At 43.8% G+C, this 19,355-nt stretch overlaps 1 protein-coding gene across 3 annotated transcripts; it reads left to right on the forward strand.

The window, feature by feature from the left end:
• The first annotated feature begins 1,373 nt into the window (after positions 1-1,373).
• On the forward strand, positions 1,374-19,092 carry LOC308673128 (chloride intracellular channel protein 2-like). 3 transcript variants are annotated; one of them, XM_081336566.1, is made up of 7 exons: positions 1,381-1,750; positions 4,430-4,769; positions 5,960-6,069; positions 12,331-12,456; positions 15,239-15,345; positions 16,195-16,376; positions 17,065-19,092. In XM_081336566.1, the coding sequence occupies exons 3-7, from the start codon at positions 6,014-6,016 to the stop codon at positions 17,224-17,226; spliced, it is 633 nt and encodes a 210-aa protein (XP_081192692.1). In that variant the 5' UTR covers positions 1,381-1,750; positions 4,430-4,769; positions 5,960-6,013; the 3' UTR covers positions 17,227-19,092. The 3 variants fall into 3 exon arrangements, with proteins under 3 accessions (XP_081192690.1, XP_081192692.1, XP_081192691.1); XM_081336564.1 differs by lacking the exon at positions 4,430-4,769 and having other exon boundaries at positions 1,374-1,750; XM_081336565.1 differs by lacking the exon at positions 1,381-1,750 and having other exon boundaries at positions 3,367-4,769.
• The last annotated feature ends 263 nt before the right edge of the window (positions 19,093-19,355 follow it).

Here is a 19,355-nt window from a genome sequence, read left to right on the forward strand (position 1 = left end):
TTAGCTACCAAGCCATCTGTGTGACTTTGGGCCAGTCAGTTTCTCTCAGCCCTAGGAAGGAGGCAATGTCAAACCACTTCTGAAAAAGCTTGCCAAGAAAACTGCAGGGACTTGATCTCCAAGGATCAGACATGATTGAATAAAGGGAGAGAGGGAGAGAATTTCAGCCAGCCAGCAAGCTATGCTCTCTTGTAGGATCCATTCTATCCTCCATTCCCAAATCTGTCTATTTGTCTGTCATCCATATCCATCCACTCATTCACCTACCTACCCAGCCAGCTATCCACCCATCCATTTATCTAGGCCAGGGCTTTTCAACCTTTTCACCCATTGTACCACTTTTAGGATATGGCAACATCCGAGTACCGCCTAGCAAGGTGTCAAAAACATGATGACCAAAAAAAAATGACCCTGGGACACTGTGACTGTCATAAATATGAATACAGTTGCCAGGCATCTGAATGTAAATGACAAGACCCTGGAGATGCTGCAACATTCCAGCTGATTGGCGCTTTTTCTGGGCTCAGCAGATGTGCCAGGATCAGTGCTGAGCTCCAGCTGGAGCCTGGCGCTGATCCTGGCGCTTCCACTGAGCCCTGACAGCCCCGAAGAAGCACTGATCCTGGCGCTTCCGCTGAGCCCCAACAGCCCCGCAGCTCCAGCCATCTCTCGCTCAGGCTTGTGCGGTGCTGCCACCGGTTCAGCTCATTCCCCTCCCCCACTGCCACTTTTCTAGGATGGTCGCGTACCAACTGCCAGGTGCCAATGTACCACAGGTGGTACCCGTACCACTGGTTGAAAAGCCCTGATCTAGGCATGCATCCATCCAATCATAATTCATGATAAAATGCTGTAAGATGGAGCATCTTTATTCAGGAAGACCATCCAATCATGTTTCCTTCTTGGGAAGACCATTCTACTTCTTCTCGTTCAACGGTCCCCCTTCTCTTTTCTAAAGAGCTTTCTGGACCTTGGCTAGAACTGGTTGGGAAATGGGATCATTTAAGCAATTCATCTCAACACAGGTCTCTAACCTGAAATTACATTTTCATTTCTGCAATGTTCGGAATCCCCCTAAGTCCCTTACCTCGTTCCTTTGATTCGTGGACAGGGCCATTTAGCTATGTCAAAGTTCATCGTTGGGGGAAAATGAGTTTGTAAATAAAAGGTAGGATGTTCTTGGGTGGAGGAGGAATTCTCATAGGGCAGGAATATATTGAGTGAGTGACCTCTCTATCTACTGAGGTTTGAGATGCTTCCCGACTCACTTCCTGTTATAGAAATTCTGGCAGCTGCGGAGTGGCGCTCCAGCGAAGGACGTATTCTGGCTTGTTTCTCTGAGAATTAGACATCTGGCTCTTCTGATAGACCAGAGGAGAACGTGGTATGTGGCTTTCTGATAAACTGTGCTGCTGAGTCATGGCTGGGAGGTCTTTATGGAGATCCCCCTTTGGCTGGTAGCAGGTTGCTCGGCTCACCTCCTCACGACTTCTGGCTTAGCGTGAAAGAAGACAGGAACAGCAAAGCAGCTTCCCACAAAGGTGGGGTTCAACCATGGAAGGTCGCCATCTCCCCTAGAGAGTCCTTGCCCTGAAAAAATCACCCAGTGCATCGTTGGGAAAGACTGCTTGCAAACATACCGTGGCGGAAGGGACTTCTTTGGCAAGGATTGGTGACCAGCTAAAGAGAGAGGATGGCAAGTTGGCTTCGTAATCCCCTAAAGGAACCGGAGATTGAGCTGTTTGTAAAGGTCAGTTCCTCTTCGTTGCAAAGGTAGACTTTGGGGTCAGGTGTCAGGGGCCTTGTTCAGAAGAACAAGCAGGTTGTGGGGCAGAATATCAGAGGACTGGCAGATCCCAACAGCAAATCGTAAACGTAATGTGCATGATTGTGCGTGGCTAAGACCTTTAAGTCTAGAGTCTACGACAATGAAACTATGCTACTACATTGATAGATTAAATTAAGGTTTCTGGACATTTGGTACCTGCTCTATCTTATTAATTATCTTATTAATTATTTGACGATCTTATTAATTATTTGATGATCTTATTAATTATTTGATGATCTCTATCTTATTAATTATTTGATGAAGAGCTTGGGTGTAGCCATTAAGAAATCTCCCATAAGAACTTGACCTCTTGCTTGGAGCTGACCAAATGGTCAAGAGCTCATTCTGCTGATCAAAATACTTTTTTGGGACATCGACAGATGTTGTGTGAAAACCTCTTGGGATCTCATTGCAATTAATTCTTACTACTGGAGAAAGGTAAAAGTAGCACGGATGAGATGCGGGAGGGAGGATGAAAAAATCCCGTGAGATCTAGCCAGAGATGACACTTTATCCTTGTTGCACTGTTGTGTTGTGGTAATCCTGAACTCTGATACAAGAATTTGATCTGAGTTAGAATTCACAAGTAAACTTAACACTGTGCTCTTAGAGAGGCAAAACATAGAGATGGAGTTTTCTTTCTCTCTGTGCTAACCAACTTACGGGACACCAAAAGTCATTCTCTTTCTAATCCTTTTTAAATTATTCTTCCTTCTCCCCTCCCCTTCCAAAAGAATTATGTGCAAGTATCATACTCCGTGCACTAATATGGTTCTGATGAAATGAATTCATATCCATAAAAACTGATGCCACAGTAAATTGCGTGGCATTTTAATAACGTTGGTTGGCTTCGCCTAGGAAAGACTCCATCCTTACACTTATCTGTAAAGGCATCTTCATTCTTTCTATACTTCTGGCTCATACAATTCACCTTAAACCTTTTCACAACTTCAAGTTGTTTTGGGGCTACAATACCCTTAAGCTCCAGCCTCTTCCTTTTTTTCTGAATCAGAGTTTTGGGCAATGCTGTGGTTGTACAGTACGTAACCATGGCAATTTTTCTATTACTCACAATCTGGACCAAAATACATGAGGAGTTTTCGTTTTCCTTAATGGCCAGAGACAGATCTTCCTAGCTTGTCCCCCCACAAATCTAAAGAGCAACTGATTTAAAAAGCGGATGCAGCTCATCTTGTGGATTTCTATAGCACATTAACCATCTCTATGGTTAATCTATCCATTTCTAGCAGAAGATACTGTTTTGACTTGATGTTTTGGGTGAGCCCAAATTATTTATTTTATTTTTTTTTTATTTTAATTCCATTTATATCCTGCCCTTCTCCGAAGACTCAGGGCGGCTTACAAGCTTAGCAGTAGCCTTCATTCTATGTATATGCCTGCTTATTAGGGCTTTCATACACCCCCCAAGCGGCATTATTACAAAGTCAGCTTAATTGCCCCCAACAATCTGGGTCCTCATTTTACCTACCTGGGAAGGATGGAAGGCTGAGTCAACCTTGAGCCTGGTGGGACTCGAACCTGCACTAATTGCAGGCAGCTGGTGTTACTTAAGGAGGCATTAGCCCACTGCTCCACCAAGTATGGCTTGTAAACCAGGCTTTAAGCTTTAGCATGTTTGAGCATTGAGCTGAATGTGACTGAAGCATTTAAGAAATAAATAAAGACCTCATGCAACGTGGGAACTGGCTAGGGTTCCTCGTGTGTGCAATAGAGCAGCCATTCTGCTTTCAGTGTCTTGATTCTCCCGTTTGCTACAATTTGGCACTCACCTCTAGCTGGTGGACCAATGTTCGGTTCTGCAACAAAAACGGGCTTTTAAATTTTCCTCTAGCTTCCTCTAGCAGCTAATCCTATAAACTGGGACCCTTATCGGGAAAAGAATCTCTCTCTTTAATTTAATCTATCAAGCAGGCTTGTGCGGGGAGGGAAGAGAAACGGAAATAAGCAAGCTGGCGAGAAGTTCTTTCCACCTTGTATGTTCAGAGTTTAAAAGAACACTCATGGAAAAATCTGATTAGTTCAGCTACCGCTTCCTTATAAAAGATCTAATCAAAAGGAATAGAAAGGGGGGAGGGAATTGAGAAAGTCTCCCATGACTATTAAGGAAAACATTTGTGTTTTCCTTCCACACCTCTCCTTCTGGGGTTCCCCGCCCCCACCCTCCTCCTCCTTTGCTGCAAGCCAACAACATCAACACTTTGTGTTGTATCCAAGGTTCCCCACAGAGAGGACCTCCTGTGCCCAGCCACCCTTAATCTCATTTCCTGAACAACTCACAATCGCAAACTCCAAAAGATGAAGAGGGCTACAATGGGCTGGCAAGCCACATTGGGACTTTTCAGTATTGCTTTCACCCCTGATCCAGCCCGCGCCTAAGGAAACGGAAATCATGTGCTATTTGCCTTGAAAACAGGACGAAACAATCATACTTGCTTCCAGTTAGGAAGGCTTTTTTCAAGCAGCGAGGATTGGCCTGAAACAGGACCGGTTCGACCTTATCAAGGAGCCCAAAGGTGGTTTTCCAAAAGGCAACTGGACTTTCTTGGTTATACCCTTGAAAACGTTTCGCTTCTCATCTAGATCTGAAAATACTTCTTAGACAGAAGTGAAAGGTGAAGAAGAAGAAGAAGAAGAAGAAGAAGAAGAAGAAGAAGAAGAAGAAGAAGAAGAAGAAGAAGAAGAAGAAGAAGAAGAAGAAGAAGAAGAAGAAGAAGAAGAAGAAGAAGAAGAAGAAGAAGAAGAAGACAACAATGCCCAAGGAAGTCCAGTTGCCTTTTGAAAAGAATCTTTGGGACAACCATGTCCTGGGTGACGGAGAATCTCCATAGAGTTCTGAAGGAGCAAGAGAAAGTGAGAAGCTCCTAATCTAGATCTCTCCTTTAAAGGGAGAAATGTAGATCTACATTTCAGGCTCTCTCAAGTGAGTGAGTGAGTGAGTAGCCCTGTGGAGTGCTTCTGTTGTGAAGAATGTAACTTTCATTTCTCCTCCACCAATCTTCGCTGTTCCACTTCTGGTGCCGTGGGGTTATTTGGAAGGTTATTTGAATTATTCGGGTGGGGAACTATCACTCAATATAGGACTATCACACAATAGTCGTCCTGTTTGGAGGGGAAGGGTTTCCTGATTCAGACAATGGCTTCCATCATGGGCGTGGCCATCACAAAGCATCGACTTATGAATCAGGAGACTGATGAGGTTGCTTCTTACTGCTTCTTACTACTACTTATGGTACTTCCTGTATTTGCCTCTTGTTTCTGGGTAGGTGGGTAGGCTGAGGGGTCCTTGGTGGTTGCTTTCCTGCAGATATTTCATTACCCAAACTAGGTAACATCATCAGTGCTAGTCTTGTCTGGCCTCGTCTCACGTCGTAAATGCAGGACCTAGAAAGGGGGAAATTTATTAAGTTAAATTTAGAAAGATTAAAAACTTTAATAAAAACATACATTTATATAGTTCTAGTAGTCCAATAGGGACGCGGTGGCTCAGTGGGTTAGGACGCTGAGCTTGTCGATCAGAAGGTCGGCAGTTTGGCAGGTCGAATCCTGAGTGCCGCGTAGCAGAGTGAGCGCCTGTTACTCGTCCCAGCTTCTGCCAACCTAGCGGTTCAAAAGCACGTAAAAAAATGCAAGTAGAAAAATAGGGACCACCACGGTGGGAAGGTAACAGCGTTCTGTGCGCCTTTGGTGTCTAGTCATGCCGGCCACATGACCACGGAGACGTCCTCGGGCAAGCGCTGGCTCTTCGGCTTTGAAACGGAGATGAGCACCGGCCCCTAGAGTTGGAAATGACTAGCACGCATGTGCGAGGGAAACTACCCTTTAGGAAGGTTTGAGGGATTCCCCCCCCCATGTTTCAAGCATTCTCAACGGAGGAAGGAGCTCCAGTGTCATCAAGGTGTCATTTCTCTGCTGAATTGATTAAAACAGAAAAGAAATGCTAGCATGAAGCTCCAGGGGTTTTACCTCTTTGCAGAGATGGAAGACCCAGCATCAGGAAAGCTGGACAATTTGGATCCAATCTACTCGCTTGTCACGGGGAAAGTGTCACTCAGAACCAATACATCGCTTTTTTATTTTGCTTTGTTTTGTGTTTTTTTTTTCCTACGGCAGGCTGGCTTGGATGGACAGAACATCGGGAACTGCCCGTTCTGTCAAAGCCTCTTTATGGTGTTATGGCTCAAAGGTGTCAGATTTAATGTCACCACTGTGGATATGACAAGGTAAGAGGGTTTTTGTTATGGAATTTATTGTGCAGAGGTCTCCTTGTGCTACCAAAGAGTTGCACAGACAAGGAAGGGCACTGAGAGCAGTAAAAGTCACACACAGAAATACACTGAGTTCTAAAAGCAAAAAGTATTTTACTTTGAGGTGGTGTAAAAACAAAAATGCACAGTCAAAAATAAACAGTCCAAGTAGCAATCCAAAATACAAAGTCTTCTTACCGGTCCAGAGGTCAATACACAGTTCAGGTTTACAACAGTAGTAAACCAACAGCAGAGCAAAAACAGTAATAGTAGAGATCAGTGAATTCAGAGAGAGAGAGAGAAGCTACGTTCCTAGCTTCCTCTTATGGCCATGAGAACACTTACACACCCATTGGCCAATTAACAACTTAAAGACATAGCATTATGGTTAATATATTTTCAACCCAACATTGTAGGCTAACACCATAAGCCTAACATTCTCCCCTTTGGGTAGAATAATATATAACTCTTACAATCTTATGCACATTCTTTCACAATTAGCATTGTGTTTCACAGCACTTTGTACCTTCGTAAAATGGTCAGCAATATTTACATTAGATGAACAATACTCTAGCTGTATTAATTTATCCTTGACACATTGTCTGACATTTAAATAACGAAGATCAGTATGTTTAGATCTTGTTCTTACTGCAGCATTATTAGCCATCTTTATCGCAGCTTGATTGTCCTCATATACAATGAATGGATCATTTACATTTAAACCCATATCTAACAATAATTGTTTGTACACTAGCAGTTCTGTACATAACACTGATAGACATGAAAATTCAGCCTCCATTGTAGACAAGCTTATGTGCTTTTGTCTGATGGACTTCCATCCAATCAAAGAATCACCCAACATAACAGCCAACCCTGAAGTAGATTTACGAGTGTTTGTATCAGAGGCAAAACTCGCATCTGCATATGCAGTAAGGATTAACTCACGATTTGGCTCTAGATATAACGAGTAGTGAATAGTCTGCTTCAAATACCTTAATACTCGTTTAGCTGATTGCCAGTGTCTAACAGTTGGATTATTGTTGTACCTAGCTAATTGATTTACACAGTAAGAAATATCAGGTCTAGTCCAATTACTCAGATACATAAGACTTCCTATCAAAGATTGGTACATAGTCTTATCAAATACAGGACTCTCAACATTAGTGTCCTTAAAATCCATAGCCATCGGAGTTTTTGCTGGTTTACACATTTCCATATTGTATCTCTTTAATAACTGAGATATTTTACTGGCTTGTGACATCTTAAAACCCCTATTTGTTTTCACAATATCTAACCCCAAATAGTGGCTAATTTTCCCAAGATTTCTAATTGTGAATTTATTTTGCAATCTTGAAATGATAGTTTGTGCTTCTAACTCAGTTTTTGTTATTATTGCAATATCATCTGTGAATAATAAAATAAAAGATAATGCTCCGTTGTGTTCTCTTCTAAACAAACAAGGATCAGCATTACTGGCTACAAAACCTATTGCACTTAACTCATTAACTAAACATGTATTACACTCATAGCCTGATTGTTTCAATCCATAGAGGCTTTTCTTTAATTCCCAACAATCATGGTCTCTATCACTGGTCAATCCTGGTGGTATTCTTAAATAAATAGTATGTTGCAATGGAGCATGTAAATATGCAGTTTCAACATCTACATGATTAACCATATATTGGTTTTTAGCTGCCCATACTAAAGCTGCTCTTAAAGTAGTCGCCCTTAGACTGGGTGCAAACACTTCGTCATAATCCTCAGTAGTTTGGGCAAAACCTTGTGCAACCAAACGTGCCTTATGGGTTACAGTCCCGTCTACTCCTTTCTTTAACTTATATATCCATTTACAACCTATAGCTTGCTCACCAGGTGGCAGTTTTGCTTTCTCATAAACGTTAAGATCCTGCAAAGACTTCAACTCCCTGTTCATTGCAGCTTTCCATGATGCCTGTTCCTTTTCAGGATACATCCTGATCTCATCATAGTTAGAAGGCTCTACACTAACTTGACATACTATACTAGCTTCATAGCGATCAGGTGGATGTCTGATACGCATTGAACGCCAAGGAATTACAGGGCTTTGAATTTCTGTCTCCTTTCCTTCCTCTGATTCCTCTATTATCTCCCCTATCTCCTCTTCATCTTTTATATTTACAGGAGATGCATTATCATTACTAGTTACGTTATCAGAGGAGTCCTCAAACACTAGAGGATCAGTATTAACAGTTACTTGCTCTAACCTATCCCAACCAACGTGCTCAAGGAATTTTGCACTAGCACTGTTATATACATTAGTTGTGCCCCGTTCCCAGAAACGATAGGATCTGTGATTAGCTTCGTAACCTACGAAGTATAATTGCCTAGCCCTATGTTGGCCTTTACTCCTGAGTTGTGCAGGAATGTGGACCCAAGCTGGGGTGCCAAACGTGTGCAGGTAATCAAGGTTTGGTCTTCTACCATGCCATATTGTATATGGTATTTTACCAGTAGAAGTATTAACAACTATATTCAGAACATGGTTTGCACATTTTGCTGCCTCCCCCCACAGTCTATCTGTTAAGCCAGAATCTCTTAACATGGTTCTAATCATGGCTTGTAACGTTTGCCCATGTCTCTCAACAAATGCATTATGTTGAGGCCTATAAGGGGCTGAACGTTTATGCTCAATGCCAGCTGATTGTAGCATATCAACAAAACGCTTGTTTGTAAATTCAGTACCATTATCAGTAATTATGCACTGAACCTTTCTCTTTGTTTTTCTCTCCACAAATTTCAGCCAGTTTGCAAATTGTTGGAAAGTGTCTGCCTTTGACTTAAGCAGATAACAAAATCCATAACGAGAGTAGTGGTCCAATATACTTAAAATATAACAGGATCCTCCTAAACTTGGTTTCATGGGTCCAATTAAATCAGCAAACACAACTTCCAAAGGTACAGTTGTTTTGAAGCTGTTTAACCTGTTTGCAGGAGTTGCCTTACTCTTTTCCTGATTACAGGCATTGCAATTCAAATACTTACTACATGGCTTCAGTTTAATTCCTTCTACTAACTCAACTGTTTTATGTAGTGAGTTAAAGTTTACATGCCCTAACCGCCTATGCAATAAATGTATGCACTCATCATGTGGCTTCTTGTTCTCACATATTGAGTTAGCTTTAACTGTACTAACTTGGTTACTTGTGAGAATGAATAAACCATTTTTCAAATTAGCAGTTACACAGGTTCCATTCCTCTCAATAGTGCATTGCTCCCCTCTGAATGTTACCACAAACCCAACCTTAACCAATTCCCTTACAGATAACAGGTTGAATCTTAGCTTAGGTATATATAACATAGGTAACTGTTCATCAATGCATGGACAATAGGAATTACCTTCACCAGAGGCCTTCATCCTCCAACCGTTTGCCAGTGAAACATATTGGTTGCTGTTTTTCATAGTAACAAACCTCTTTTTCTCTTTAGTAATGCATTGTGAAGCCCCACTATCAACAACCCACAATTCATTATTTCTGGATGTTGATTCACCAGAAATAGCCAAACCAATGCCCTTCTTAGCCTTCCCACTGCTATTCACATTCTGTTTTTTACCCTTTCTACAGAATTTGGCTATATGCCCTCTAGCCCCACAAGAATAACATTTCTTGACGTTGTAAGCAGTGGTGAATTGCTGCTCCTCTCGTGGCTGTGTCTCTCTCAGCTGGTCTCTGTCACGCCTCCTTCTGGACTCTTCCAGCAGTCTCCCAGTAATGTTAGTCAATGTCAGTTCCTCTCTGGTCAGGACTTCCAAAGAAGAAACATATCCATCATAACTCTCATCCAAAGATGACAGAATAATGTAGACCTGATGCAACTCTGAAAAAATCAGCTCCTTTTCATGAAGCTCTTGAAAAACTGCTTTCATGTAATTTAAATGGGTCAGCATATCTCCATTCTTCTGCAGACGAGCCCTAAACAGCTTACGTGTAAGGTGTATATGTGCACCCACACTGTCTCGAACATAAAGCCTTCGCAAAACATCCCAACACCTTGCAGCAGACTCCTCACCACGAATATGGACAAGCTGCTGGTCATTCAGTGTTAGTCCAATAATGCAAAGAGCTTTCTCGTTGCTAAAGTTGTCTAACTTCTTTACATCCTCTTCGTCATCTGGATCCCAAGCAGTAGTATCTGGTGGGTTATTTACAACAGCCCATAGTCCTTCCTTGCGCAAAAGCAAGCAGCATTTTGTGGACCAGGAAACATAGTTTGTCCCATCCAACCGGGTTATCCAGGAGATGCCTGACAACAGTACCTGTGCCATTTTACACCAAATAGCTAACACAAACTCAGCTAGGAATACTGTGTGTACTAACTCTCAGTACAGGCCTGGGCCCATAACCAGTGTTATGGAATTTATTGTGCAGAGGTCTCCTTGTGCTACCAAAGAGTTGCACAGACAAGGAAGGGCACTGAGAGCAGTAAAAGTCACACACAGAAATACACTGAGTTCTAAAAGCAAAAAGTATTTTACTTTGAGGTGGTGTAAAAACAAAAATGCACAGTCAAAAATAAACAGTCCAAGTAGCAATCCAAAATACAAAGTCTTCTTACCGGTCCAGAGGTCAATACACAGTTCAGGTTTACAACAGTAGTAAACCAACAGCAGAGCAAAAACAGTAATAGTAGAGATCAGTGAATTCAGAGAGAGAGAGAGAAGCTACGTTCCTAGCTTCCTCTTATGGCCATGAGAACACTTACACACCCATTGGCCAATTAACAACTTAAAGACATAGCATTATGGTTAATATATTTTCAACCCAACATTGTAGGCTAACACCATAAGCCTAACAGTTTTCATGCATTCGCCTTTCATTGCAAACACAGCTAAGGTTTTGTTCTGAAACCATACTGGAATCTGAAAATGACTTATTGAATTCTTTATTGGCCAAGTGTGATTGGACACACAAGGAATTTGTCTCCGGTGCATAAGCGCTCAGGGTACATTAAAAAACAACAACAACACTGCAAAGTGATAAGTCACAGATCACAAACCATAAGATACAATCATAAATCATAAGATACAAATAATTGATAAATCATAAGACACCAATAGTAGAAGGTAGTTGGAAAGATGAGAGGTGGGGAAGATGAGAAGGTGAAAAGGAGAACAGCCACACAGCCTGCTACCTGGTTGAATATTAATAATGGGAGTGTGCACTTGTATCAGATCCTGAAATATATACTAAGAACAAAATCTGCACAAAAATGCCCAGGTTTGTGAAAAAATAGTTAAAAGAGGCAGCATATCTGGTGGGGGGGAAAGCTCTGTTGCAGACATATTTAACAGAATAACACAACAGAATAAGAGAGTCGGAAGGGACCCTGGAGATCTTCTAGTCCAGGGGTGTCAAACTCAATTTCATTGAGGGCCGCATCAGCATTGCGGTTGCCCTCAAGGGGCCGGGTGGGCCAGGGTAGGTGTGGCCTACTGGGTGGGCGTGGCTAGAGTGCATATGGCCTACTGGGTGGGCGTGGCCAGCCCTACATCGTTCGCATCAAGGGTGCCTATGGGGGCCTGGGCAGGAGTGGGACAGATCTGAGGGTCTCTGGCAGGAGGAGGGTCTCTGGGGCCAAGGGCCAAGGCAGTGGGGGCCGTTCCCTCACTGTTTCCAGGATGGCTTCGCAGGCCACATGAAACCACTTCGCGGGCCGGATCCGGCCCCCGTCCTTGTGTTTGACATGTCTGTTCTAGTCCAACCTCCTACTCAAGCAAAAAACCCTATACCATTTCAGACAAATGGTGGTCTAATCTCTTCTTGAAAACCTCCAGTGATGATGAGGGAGGGAGGGAGGGAGGGAGGGTAAGAAGGAAGGAAGGAAGGAAGGAAGGAAGGAAGGAAGGAAGGAAGGAAGGAAGGAAGGAAGGATAGCAGAATAACAAAGTCGGAAGGGACCTTCGAGGTCTTGTAGTCCAACCTCTTGCTCAGGCAGGAAATCTATACCATTTCAGGCAAATGGCTGTACAAGTGTCCATCAAAACATAGGCAAACTTAGATATTTTTCAAGATCGGCGAAGTGAAATTGAGATCTCTGTCGACCCTTGCAGGTGGATCGCTAGGTAATCTCAGGAGCTGAATGAAGAATGAACTAAAAAAAAAAGAAGGGGGTAGTGGTAAGGTGGGGAGATAAAACCAAGGCCAGGAGCGTCGTTATTTATTTATTATTTTCTTCCTCTCCGTTGTAATTTCCCCTTAGGAAGCCTGAGGAGCTGAAGGATTTGGCCCCAGGCACCAACCCTCCATTTTTAGTGTTCAACAAGGAGCTGAAAACAGATTTTCTGAAGATTGAGGATTTCCTGGAGCAGACTCTCTCGCCACCTAAGTATCTTCTTTTCCAATTTCCAATGTCCATTCCATTTTTTACTCCCTGCTACAAATTTCTCTGCAAAGAATGTCACTGCTGTGTCTTTATCACCCTACTTCATATCTGCATTCTTGGCAGACTCTGTTGTGGAGGGGGAAAAAAGGGCTTTTGGGGGGATTTTGATGTTCAAAGTCATGTTTCAAACAAGACTAAATCTAAATACAGAATAACAGAGAGTTGGAAGGGACCTTGGCGGTCTTCTAGTCCAACCCTCTGCTCAAGCAGGGGACCCTATATCATTTTGGACAAATGGTTGTCCAATCTCTTCTTGTGGAACAACCTGCCTCCAGAAGTGGTGAATGCTGCAACACTGGAAGTTTTTAAGAAGAGACTGGACAGCCATTTGCCTAAATGGTATAGGGTTTCTTGCCTGAGCAGGGGGTTGGACTAGATGACCTTCAAGGTCCCTTCCAACTTCTTCTTCTTCTTCTTCTTCTTCTTCTTCTTCTTCTTCTTCTTCTTCTTCTTCTTCTTCTTCTTCTTCTTCTTCTTCTTCTTCTTCTTCTTCTTCTTCTTCTTCTTCTTCTTATTATTATTATTATTATTATTATTATTATTATTATTATTATTATTATTATTATTATTATTATTATTATTATTATTATTATTATTATTATTCTCCAGTAATGGAGCAGCCACAACTTCTGGAGGCAAGCTGTTCCGCTGGTTAATTGTTCTCACTGCTAGGAAGTTTCTCCTTAATTCTTGGTTGCTTCTCTCCTTGCTTAGTTTCCATCCATTGTTTCTTGTCTTCTGGTGCTATGGGAAATAAGTTGACCCCCCTCTTCTCTGTGGTTGGCCCTCAAATATCGTCACACTGCTATCATGTCACCCCCCTAGTCCTTCCTTTCTCTAGACTAGCCATACCCAATTCCTGCAACCGTTCTTCTTCTTCTTCTTCGTATGTTTTAGCCTCCAGGTCCTTAATTATCTCATTTGCCCCTCTCTGCGCTTTTTCCATGGTCTCAGCATAAGGTCAGGCACATTCACAGGTCTGCTTTGCTCAGGGTTATTTAACCTCTGCCTGGAAATTTGGCCATGGGAACCCTGCTTGCATCGAAGAACCGAAAAGACAAAGGTGCAGAGATGACCTCTGGCAGAGAGGCTGCCATCCGATGGTCCTTGATGAGAGAGGGACAGCTTGCGAGAGCCATCTGTTTCCCACCAGGATCGGGGAGGAAATGTGGTGGCCAGAGAGATGAAAAACAATGGAGGGAAGTTGAATATCGGACAGGAGAGGACAAATGGAAGGGCTGGGGAAAAGAGGAAGCTGGGCGAGCTTTCTCGCAAGGAGGCCCAAATGCTGCAAGAAAGGTCACATTTGTGGTTAGGTCTGGTGTTTCTTTGCAGAGCCACGGAGGCAGGGATGTGCCAGAAAAGTCCCCTCTCTCCTTCCTCCTCTCTTTTAAGGATCGAAACCGAGCCAGGGAGCCAAAAGAAACGCTCAGCCCCAAAGGCTCGGAGGGAGGCCAAGATGCGCTCATTGTTGGCAGCCACTGTCTGAATTGTCTGACTTGCAGCTGCAGTAAACAGGAGGCTCTTTAAAGGACAAGAGCCCCAAAGGAGAGCATTCCTTGCGGTGTGTCACATGGGTGTGTGTGTGAGAGAGAGGGGAGAGAGAGAGAGAGAGAGAGAGAGAGAGAGAGAGAGAGAGAGAGAGAGAGAGAGAGAGAGGGAGGGAGGGAGGGAGGGAGGGAGGGAGGGAGGGAGGGAGGGAGGGAGGGAGGGAGAGAGAGAGGGAGGGAGGGAGGGAGAGAGAAAGAGGGAAAGAGAGAAGAGAGGGAGAGGGAGAGGGAGAGGGGGAGGGAGGGAGAGGAAGGGAGGGAGCGAGAGACGAGAGGGAGAGAGGTAGAGAGGGAGAGAGAGGGAGGGAGGGAGAGAGAGAGAAAGAGAGAAGAGAGGGAGGGAGGGAGAGAGAGAGAAAGAAAGAAGAGAGAGAGAGAGGAGAGGGAGAGAGGGAGAGAGGGAGGGAGGGAGAGAGAGAGAGAAAGAAAGAAGAGAGAGAGAGGAAGGGAGGGAGAGAGAGAGAGAGAGAGAGAGAGAAAGGGAGGGAGAGAGACGGGGGAGAGAGAGAGGGAAGGAGGGAGGGAGAGAGAGAGAGAGAGAGGGAGAGAGAGAGAGAGGGAAAGAAAGAGAGGGGAGAGAGAGAGAGAGAGAAGAGAGGGAGGGAGAGAGAGGCATAATCTGCCTTTTCTAAAGGAACAGGCAGTTCATGCCCGCCCTCTCTCTCTCTCACACACACACAAACACACCCACACCCAATCACAGGAACTGCAGTCCGTGAAATGGGATCGCAATAATGCATGCCCTTCCAATGTCTCGGACTACAATACTCATAATCCTCAGGGCCACATAGAAATTTAATGCATAAGCAATGGCAGGAACCCATTCGACAAAGGACCAGAGTGGGGAAACTGCCATAGATGGTATCAGGAGAATCTTGTTCTTTTCAATGCTCTGTTCCTCAGTTACATTGGGGGGACCTCACCCAAAAGGCACTACTAACATGTCCAGAGGCCAATGGAAGGACATGGAAGTAGACGGCATGCTAATGTTGCTCTCTAGTGGCCAAACTTTTTAATTTCTTCTATTTACCTATCTTATCACTGTAACTCTGCTTTAAAAATCTTGTCTCCTTGTTCTTCAGAGGTTGATTTCTAAAAACAGTGATTTTGAAGCAATGGTGTTGTGTTATTCATTGGCGTGGTAGAAAAGTAACTTCGCATTTCTTGTTCATAAGGTACCCACAGCTCACTCCCCAAAACAAGGAGTCCATGGATGTGGGCAGAAACATTTTCGCCAAATTCTCCGCTTACATCAAGAACCCCCATAAAGAAGCAAATAAAAGTAAGAAAGAGGGCAAAACATATGCATGTTTTTCTTGTGATTCTTTTTTTTATAAATAATAATAATAATCATAGGTAAAGGTAAAGGTAAAGGTTCCCCAGCACATGCGTGCTAGTCGTTTCCAACTCTGGGGACCAGTGCTCATCTCCGTTTCAAAGCCGAAGAGCCAGCGCTTGTCCGAGGACGTCTCCGTGGTCATGTGGCCGGCATGACTAGACGCCAAAGGCGCACGGAACGCTGTTACCTTCCCACCGTAGTGGTCCCTATTTTTCTACTTGCATTTTTACGTGCTTTCGAACTGCTAGGTTGGCAGAAGCTGGGACGAGTAACAGGCGCTCACTCTGTTACGTGGCACTCGGGATTTGACCCGCCAAACTGCCGACCTTCTGATTGACAAGCTCAGCGTCCTAACCCACTGAGCCACCGCGTCCCTAATAATAATAATAATCTCTTCCAAATGTTTTTGTCTAAGTAAAACCAGTAAAACTAGGGACCGTTCAAAGTTGCAACAACCCGGAAGAAAGTGACTTAGGACCAAACCTCACACTTACGACCGTTCCCCATGCTCACACGATTCTGGCTTGTAAAACTGGCTTGTACTTAAGATGGCTCAATGTCCCAGGCCCCGTGATCGCCCTTTCTGACCTTCCCAGATGGCTCCCAAGAAGCCAAGTCAAAAGAGAAAGTTGGTTTCACTCAACGACCGCGTGTTTCACCTAACCGCCGAGATAAAGAAAGATCATAACATTGGGCACGACTAACTTGACAACCCACTGTGGCTGTAAATCAAAGACTACCTATAACCCACTAGAAGCGAAGGACAGTTCATTGGTTTTTCTTGCGCTTCAGATCTGGAAAGAGCTTTGCTGAAAGAGTTCCATCGCTTGGATGATTACTTAAGAATCCCGCTGCCTGAAGAAATTGATCAGAATTGTGCTGAAGACCTTCTGGTTTCCGAAAGGAAATTCTTGGATGGAAACCGGATGACATTGGCAGACTGCAACCTTCTCCCCAAACTCAACATCATCAAGGTGAATGTTTCTCGCTCTTTGATGGCCCTCATCTCAGTCATGTGTCACCCAGAGACAGTCAGGCCTTTCAGCCTCATGACCATAGCACAGCCATGAAGTCCTGGTGCCAAGTTTTTAATAAAAACTTTGGGGTTGTTGCTGTCTGTGTGGATCTTCTACATAGAACCTAGCATTGGGTACGGTGGAAATTGGCCGCTCTTGAGATATTTGTTGTTATAATCCTGACAGCTTATAAGAGCGTTGGGTATGTTCTTTCTTGGTATATAAGAGTTGTGGTGGCACAGTGGTCAGAATGCAGTATTGCAGGCTAATTCTGCCGATTGCCAGCAGTGCGATCCTCCCCAGCTCAAGGTTGACTCAGCCTTTCATCTTTGGGAGGTTGGTAAAATAAGGACCAGATTGGTGGGGGCTGACTCTGTAAACTACTTAGAGAGTAGGCCTGTGAGGCAGTCTATAAGCCTGCTATTACTACTCTACGTATGTTTTTCTTATGCCTTTAAATCTGTCTGCTTGGATTAATAAGAAAGCTTAAAATTTTCTTTATTTACTGGTTTGCTCGTTGTCTCCAGATCCAAAAGAACCAATTGCCTGGGCATCCAGTCACTACCCTGACACTTGACCAAACAGATGTGATCTGCCCATTTTCTCATCGACATCTTTTACGTCATTGGTTCTCCCCAATTTCTAGGTTGCTGCCAAGAGGTATCGCAACTTTGAGATCCCACTGGAGATGACCGCACTATGGCGCTATCTCCACCAGGCTTATGCCCGGAATGAGTTCAGCCACACTTGTCCAGCTGATGAGGAGATTGAACGCACCTACGCCACCGTGGCTAAGAAGATGAGCTAAAGACCAAGCTCTGGAAGTTGGTTCCTGCAAAGGTCCACCAGGGAATTGGGTGTGCAGTATTGATCCCAAACTGAACACTCCTCACATACTAGCCTTTTAAATATATATGAGAGTTTCTTCTCTTGGAGTTTCTTCACCTGCATGTACCCCTTTTCATGGAGCAAAGGTAACTAAATCTGACCCTCCAACGTTCTAGGTTCTGCTAAGAGATTCCAGGTCAACAAGACATTCCTTCAAGATTTCCAAGAATATGAACCGTCAACTGATAAAACACTGCCCCGTTGAAGAAGATTATGTGTCTCTGTGCCTGGGAAGGATTTTTTTTTATTTTCATCCAGACTCCTAGGTTGGTTCTAGGTTGGGGCTTATAAATAGCCTGAGTGCCACCCTGGCAGTTTCTTCTCTTGAACACCAAAGGTGCCCCTTTCTGGTTGATCAGAAGCAGCTGGAAAACATCTGCATATGCTGGAATTGAGCAGATCCTGTCCTGTTGAGGGACCTCTTGGGTGGGTTGAAGCAAGCAGTGAGGGAGGCTACAGACTAAAGAGATAAGATTACTTAGTCTCTTCCTGCCCTTTCTTATTTTCATTCTGAACCACAGCCTACAGCTAGAGAAGACCCAGATAGCTCTTTTCACAGGACTCTGTGAGTTGCTGGGAGAGAACTCTTAAAATTGGGGCACACACTAGGACTGTAAGTTCTCCATCTCTGCTTGAAATCTTTTTTATGGTTGGCCTGTGTCAATGTTCTCTGCTCTTAGCAAGAAGAGCTGCTAAAAGTAAACAGAGTGCAACTAAGGTGTAACCCTTCTTCCTTAGTTGGGCAGAGGAGTGGGTGGGGTTTGCCTGGCTTAAACTTGTGAAAATATGTTGGCAGGGCAGCTATGTATTCTTCTGAAAAGGAAACCAAGAGCTGCTGGGAAGGCAGGCAGGAAACAGGAAGTAGCAGATCTCAAACCTGAAAATTGAAACCCATAAGATCAAACCCAGTTAGCTCGAAGCTTCCTCACTTCAGTCTTGTAAATTCAGGACTTACTGGCTCCGCTCAGCACTGACACGCTCAGACGGAGGTGGAAACAGATCTGTGTTTGACTGGGGTGACTGACTGCAATACATCCATAAACCTAGTTTGTACATTATCCTAAACCATTATAGGGTATGCTTGTTTTTATCTCAGCATGACATGCAAGTCAATGTGGTTTGTTTAACGAGCTTTTTTTTAAAAAAAAAAACTGGCTTAGCTTTACATGCCAGTCAAGCCATGGCTTGCCTGGTTAGGACTTTAGGGAACTGTTATAATCCTGTTTATCATTTTCTACGCTTTTCAAGCTCCTTGCAATCGAGGCTCTGCCCTGGGACCTCTCTTGGGGAGGGTGGGGGTGGTGGGAAAAGTGTTTTGCAAGTTAAAGTTGTCCATCATATAAACAGGTGACGTAACAAGATACTGTAGATCAGGGTGTCCAACCTTGGCAACTTGAAGACTTGCGGACTTCAACTTCCAAAATTCCCCAGCCAGCTTGGTTGTCCGCGAGTCTTAAAGTTGCCAAGCTTGGACACCCCTGCTGTAGATGAATAAGAATTGTCTTTGCAAAGCAAAAGTACAGATATTCATAAACTCCTGGGAAACTGTGCAGGATTGAAGAGGGAAAGCCGTCGTTTAACCTAAGTCAGCTCTCCAACTTCCTTATGCAAGACACGCATTAGCCATCACAAAACACTAAGCCACAATATCTCTAAGAGCTTTTCAATTTCCTATGTGGCAATAATGAAAAGAAAATCCTGGCCTTTTTTCCCCCCCAATATAGATGTGCCTGTTTACTTTGTATTTCTGTAATGATAATAAACTTTATTTTATATACAACCTCCACTGCTGACTTAGATGTTATATATGGTAATTACTGATATGTAAAATAAACATAAAAGGGACAGGGTGGCTCAGTGGGTTAGGACGCTGAGCTTGTCGATCAGAAGGTCGGCAGTTTGGCGGGTCGAATCCCGAGTGCCACGTAGCAGATTGAGCACCTGTTACTCGTCCCAGCTTCTGCCAACCTAGCAGTTCGAAAGCACGTAAAAAATGCAAGTAGAAAAATAGGGACCACTCCGGTGGGAAGGTAACAGCGCTCCGTGCGC

Source organism: Vipera berus (assembly GCF_964194415.1).
Source record: "Vipera berus genome assembly, chromosome: 11".
NCBI classification, from domain to species: domain Eukaryota; kingdom Metazoa; phylum Chordata; class Lepidosauria; order Squamata; family Viperidae; genus Vipera; species Vipera berus.